The following is a 5,681-nucleotide window of genomic DNA, read 5'->3' on the forward strand; positions in this document are numbered from 1 at the left end:
AAAAAGAAAAAAGAAAACGTGACCACATGAGGCCCACAATGCCTAAAATATTTACTATCTGGCCCTTTACAGAAAAAGTTTGTCAACCCTTATTCTGCAGCACCAAAAACACTGAGTAGTACACAGACTCCAAAATATTGCCCAGAAGTGCTCCTTTCTCATCAAACTAACTGGAGAAGTTTCCTTTACTTCAGTTCCAAATTACTTAAACAGAACCTCTATTTCTCAAATTTATTTGTCTAAATGACTAGCCCTCAAGAAAGTGTTATCTCAAAAGGCTCTATTCCCTTATTTCGACTCAAGTTTCAGCTAAGATGCTAGGGTTGGTTCCCAATAAAAGCAAAAGATCGGAAAGCTTACCTGGGGCATTTGCTATAGCCAATGGGAGGCCTTGAATTGGGTGCACCTGGATTCCTGAAGTACCCAATGCACTGAGGTTAATGGTCTGGAGGCCTGGCATGGAGGAGAGTTGAGCAGCATTCACAGTGACTGTGCCAGCAGGAATGGAAGCAGCTGAGGCAATGGGTGTAAGAGTGGTGCTGCTGCTGCTGGTCTGTCCCAAAGAAACACCCTGCATTGGGGCTAAGGTGATTGTCTGGGCTTGTGGGTTCTGAACTTGGAGGTTCTGCAGCTGTAGAGTCTGCCAACTGACCTGTCCGTTGGGCCCCACTGTTGGTGTCCGGATGATGATGGGACCAGAGTTTGGAACAGCCTGAAGCTGGAGATTCTGGAGGGTTTCTTGGGAGATAGCTTGAGTTGTAAAGGTCTGCCCTGACAATGGTGCTGCTTGGAGGGCCTGGAGGGCCTGTCCCCCTTGAACTAGCTGAGGCTGGATAAGAATTTGTTGCTGCTGTGTCTGCTGGTTTTGCTCTCCTTCTTTTTGCTGACCTGCTTGCAGTGAGCCTCCAGATGTCTGGTTTTGCTGGATGTTCAGAGCATCAGACCCCTGTAGCCCACTGACCCTCTGGGGTGTCTGGCCTTGAGAGTTGGTCCCTGATGATCCACTGGTAGTAAAGTTCATAATTCCCATGTTGCTGGTGGTAGTAGTAGTAGAGTAGCTATTGGCATTGGTAAAAAAGGAGCTGGAACTGGCTTGTGATGACACCAAGCTGGCAGAACTGATGGTAGTCCCTGAGGTGACAGGCTGTGAGCCGCTCTCCTGGGACCCAGAGCTGCTGATGGTGACTGCCTGAGAGCTGGGAGTCAAGGTAGCTGCAGAAACGCTGTTGACAGGTAGCAAGGTGATGTTCCCATTCAGGGCCACTGGTACATTGGTCACATACTGAGTCTGTCCTGAGAGTACATTATTAGCCAGCCCTTGGAGGGGGACAGCCTGCTGGAGTAGGTTTGGCATAGCAGCAATGATGTTGCCTCCACTTCCTCGATTTGTGATAATCTGTTGGTTTGCACCTGGTATGATCTGTATTTGACCAGAACCATCCTGCTGCACTTGGGCCCCAGTGGCAGCAAACTGCAGCTGTTGCCCATCAACGGTCTGGAACTGTGGGATTACTTGATACTGAATATTAGGCATCACTCCAGGTAGTCCTGTCAGAACTTGCTGGTTCTGTAAGTTAGGAGTGGCAGCCACAACATACTGCCCACTAGAGACTGTGCGATTCTTGGAAGACTCACTGCCATTGCTGCCATTGGTACTGCTGCCACTCTGTTCCTTTGAGGTAGGGGTAGCCCCAGAGGAGGAAGAGATGATCTGCCAGCCATTGGCACCCTGTGAAAGTTGTGTGGCTGTGAGGTCAAGCTCACCTGTTCCCCCTGACTGACTCGGGCCCTGGGAGTTGTTGCTGTTCTCATTGGGTGACTCAATTCTGCTGCAAGTTGCTGCCAGCAGAGCCAAAGGGGATGGCTGGGACTCCTGGCCAAAAATAAGGGAGAGGAAAGGAGTTAGTGACACCCAGCTGCCAGCCTAGGGGGCAGTATACAACAAATAAACAGCAACGTAGTGCAGACAAGGAGCAAAAAACAGAAACAAAAAGCTGACCTATCTGTATTGCTGAAACTCCTGTCTTTGGGGATCTCCATACTCTTACTTCTTATCTATAAAATGGTTTTGATAAGCTCCCTAAAAAGCTTTCTATGAAGAGTAAGGCAATTATCTAAGAATATTTACATCCTCTCAACATCTTCCCCACTCTATCATTATCACTTACCTGCCCTCCTCCTCCTCCACTGCTGCTGTTACTGCCTGTGCTGCTACTTCGAGCCTGTGAAAAGGCACCACCACCATTACCACTGCCCCCATTATTGCCACCAACTCCTTTTTCAATCTTCACCACAGCTGTCATTTCATCCATGGAGTGATCTTGCTCTAAAACAATTAAAAAACAAACAACTTAAACTTGAGGGAAGAAAAGAGATGAAGTAGGAAGGATAAAAGGAGGCTATGATGAAATAGCAATGACTAACAGGAAGGCGAAAGGCGCCAGTATAAAGAAAATGGATTGGAGGGCAGAGGGGAGCTGCAGGGCATGCAGGACATGAACTAGGCTCAATGGTGCCAAAAGTGGACCTCAATTCTCCCTTACACAAAATTAAACTAAGAAAACATTCAAAAAGTGCTTTGGGGATAGGAAATGTGAAGGACGGTAGTCATGTTGAAAGAGTTTCAAAATAAGAAAAAGTATCCTAAGGGAAAAAAGGACAGGTAAGGCAAAAAACCACATGTGGGTAGATGGAAAGCTTCCTAAAATTAAGGTTAAAAGAGATGGAGAGGCCGGGCGCGGTGGTCATGCCGGTAATCCCAGCACTTTGAGACGCTGAGGCAGGAGGATCACCTGGGGTCAGGAGTTTGAGACCAGCCTGACCAACAAGGAGAAACCCCGTCCCCACTAAAAATACAAAATTAGCCGTGTGTGGTGGCGCATGCCTGTAATCCCAGCTACTCCCGGAGGCTGAGGCAGGAGAATCGCTTGAATCCGGGAGGTAGCAGTGAGCCGAGGTCGCACCATTGCACTCCAGCCTGGGCGACAAGAGCGAAACTCCCTCTCAAAAAAAAAAGAGAGAGATAAAGAAACAAAAATCCAAGTGTTAAAAGTAACAAGAGGAGAGGAGAAAAAGAAATAAAAAGTGTGAGTAGGAAAACATTTGTGAATACTACTAAGGAACTAAAGGGGTCTACTGGTTAGTAGTCAGGAGATTTCGGGGCGGAGGGCGGGCCCTGAGGGAAAGGGCGGTTTCGGGGTGAGGGGCGGTGGAAAGGCGCGGTCAGTGCGGGGGGAATGATGTCGAAATCTACGGAAAGTGGGGGAGGAGGGCCCCGGAGCAGAACTGGTTATTTGGTGCGAGCGCGAGGAGGGCGACGCGAGAGCACGCGGTTCTCCGGCCCGGGCGGAGCATACCTACCTCCGCTCGGCGGGCTGCCCTCCCGCGCGGGCTCCCAGCCCGGCGGGAGGAGCCTCAGGCGGCCTGCGGGGCAACTCCCAGTAGATGGCAGGCGGCTGGCAAGGCCGGATCCAAGTCTCTCTCTCCCTGAGAGGCCGCGGGCGGGGGCGGCGCCCATGCTGAGCCCTGTTCCCCCGCGCCAGGCGGGGGCAGCCCATCTCCTCCACTCGGAGGCCCCGCCACTGCCCCGTCTCCCTCCCTTCCTTCCGCCCCGGGCCGGGACCTACGCCGCGGCCGCCGCCGTCCCCCGCCCCCTCACGCGGGGATCGCCGGTCGGCCCCTCGCGCGCGCCCCTCACTCGCCTCCCACCCCTAAGCTTGGAGTGGACTCATCCTTACCGCTCATGGTGGCAGCTGAGGGACAAGCTCAAGGGGGTCCTGTCCGGGGGGGTTGGGGGGGGCCGGGAAAAACGCGGACGCTGACGAGGCAAGCGAACCCGGACCGGACAGGGAGGGGGGGGTGAGGAGGAGGGAGCAGCGCGCCACAAGCCCAACCTAGGCCCCGCCCCTTCTCTGCTGCCCCGCCCAATGAGGGAGGGGGAAAGGAGGGACTTGCGGAAAAAAGACGGTGAGATTTTCCAATGGCAAGACTTGCTTGCTCTCTAAGGCGTGTAAGACTAAGTTGCGTGCCTGGTGTCCGCCCAAAAAGACCGCCCTCTCAGTGTTAAAAGCCAATGAAGGATGCAGGAAGTGAAGATGGGCGGGATCTGGGGATTATTGGCTTGGAAGGAAACCAGTTAACCGGCAGGCGGGCTCCCTGAGACGTCGGGATAGGGAAAGCTTTGATAGGAATGACAGAACAACGGCCAACTAGAATCCGGGATATGCTTGGGCAAAATCCTAGTGGGAGGAGAGGTAAGAAGTAGACAGGAATAGGATAGGCTGAAGCTGATTAAAACCAATCAGAAATCAGGCGGGCAGCCAGGAAAGTTATGATTGGATTAAGACTGAAAAGAGACAGGAAAGGACGCATATTGACGTGAATTAAAAGCCAATTAAACGCCGGATTAACTCTGAGGGCGGAAACTTGGAGTGGCAGAGGAGAATTGGCGGCTCCCTCAGTTATTCAATCCAATAAGGGAACGAAGTAAGCCTGGCACCGCCTCCTAGTTGGCCAATGGGCGTTACCGGAGCCGCCCATCATAAGGGAGGGAAGAGGGCTGTGCCAAGAGGAGACCGTCGCCATATTGGCCCACCTCAGGGGACGTTGTTACAGTCATTAGGTGGGACGCTTTAATGGAGTCCTGCAGCTCAACAGGTGTCAGAGCCAAGGCATTTGGCGCGCAGTTCCGCATCAACACTAGGATTTGTTTGAGTCTTCATTTAACTGACCCTATGAAGTACCTCTCAAATCTTATCCGTTTCCCGGGTGGGCTGACAGGCGGGCAGATGCCTCAATGTCGCTGCAAGCCCTGCGAGTGCAGCCGGAACGAGATTTGGGGACAGCGCCCACCAAATAAGTTAATACTGAGCTGACCAATATGCAGAGTCTCCGTAAGATTCCAGAAAACGCCATTTTTTTAAGTTCCGCCAGACAAAGGCGCTAACCACTTACGACTGGTTAACTTTTCAAGCTTTGAGGCTAAAGTGCAGATAAGTCACTTCCATTTTTCCCAGTTAATAGTAAATACCGCCTATGCACAAAGCAAGATAGCTGAGCTCCTGCTTTTTGCAATCACGAAGGTTAAACTTTACTGCAAGCACCTGGATTTCTGGCCTCCTCTTTATCCGTGTTTTGGTGGAGCCGGCCTTGATAGCTTATCAATGACACGATGAGGTCATGTCCTTCAGTATTTGTATCTTAAATGTTGTCGCTTGCTTATATATTCTTATGTTTTAAAATCTGAATTCTCCTATACTATTTTAAGGCTTTTGGAGTTAAGAACTGAGGCCTCTGCTGCTTTAGACAGGTAAAAACGTGAAGTGATTGCTGACTGCCTAAGTCAGGGAGGCAGTTGGTATTTCGTGTCATCCTTATCAGGAAGATTTTATTAAGTATTAGCTATATTATGTATTTTATAAGTGAAGACATTCAGGCCGAGAAGTGACTTAACCAAGGTCACAAAGCAAATGAGTCGTTAAGTGTTAGATTCCAACCCAGAATAGTTCCACAAAAAGTTTTCTGTAAATTCTTCAGTGAATTAATGCTGCCGGGCGCAGTAGCTCAGGCCTGTAATCCCAGCACTATGAGAGGCCGAGGCGGGCGGATCGCTTGAGCCCGGGGGTTCAAGACCAGCCATGGGCAACATGGTGAAACCCCGTCTCCACAAAAAAATAACAAAA

At 50.9% G+C, this 5,681-nt stretch overlaps 1 protein-coding gene across 1 annotated transcript in view; it reads right to left on the reverse strand.

Annotated features, from left to right (window-relative positions):
- SP1 (Sp1 transcription factor) overlaps positions 1 to 3,871 on the reverse strand; it is a 27,868-nt gene extending 23,997 nt beyond the window's left edge. The window contains exons 1-3 of the mRNA XM_017861408.1: positions 3,738 to 3,871; positions 2,169 to 2,326; positions 342 to 1,873 (exon numbers count right to left, since the gene is read on the reverse strand). Coding sequence (XP_017716897.1) covers positions 342 to 1,873; positions 2,169 to 2,326; positions 3,738 to 3,744 — 1,697 coding nt within the window. The 5' untranslated portion in view covers positions 3,745 to 3,871. The remainder of the gene's footprint in view (positions 1 to 341; positions 1,874 to 2,168; positions 2,327 to 3,737) is intronic.
- Between the last annotated feature and the right edge of the window lie 1,810 nt (positions 3,872 to 5,681).

The sequence above is a fragment of the Rhinopithecus bieti genome, unplaced genomic scaffold, assembly GCF_001698545.2.
Source record: "Rhinopithecus bieti isolate Rb0 unplaced genomic scaffold, ASM169854v2 scaffold_56806, whole genome shotgun sequence".
NCBI lineage: Eukaryota > Metazoa > Chordata > Mammalia > Primates > Cercopithecidae > Rhinopithecus > Rhinopithecus bieti.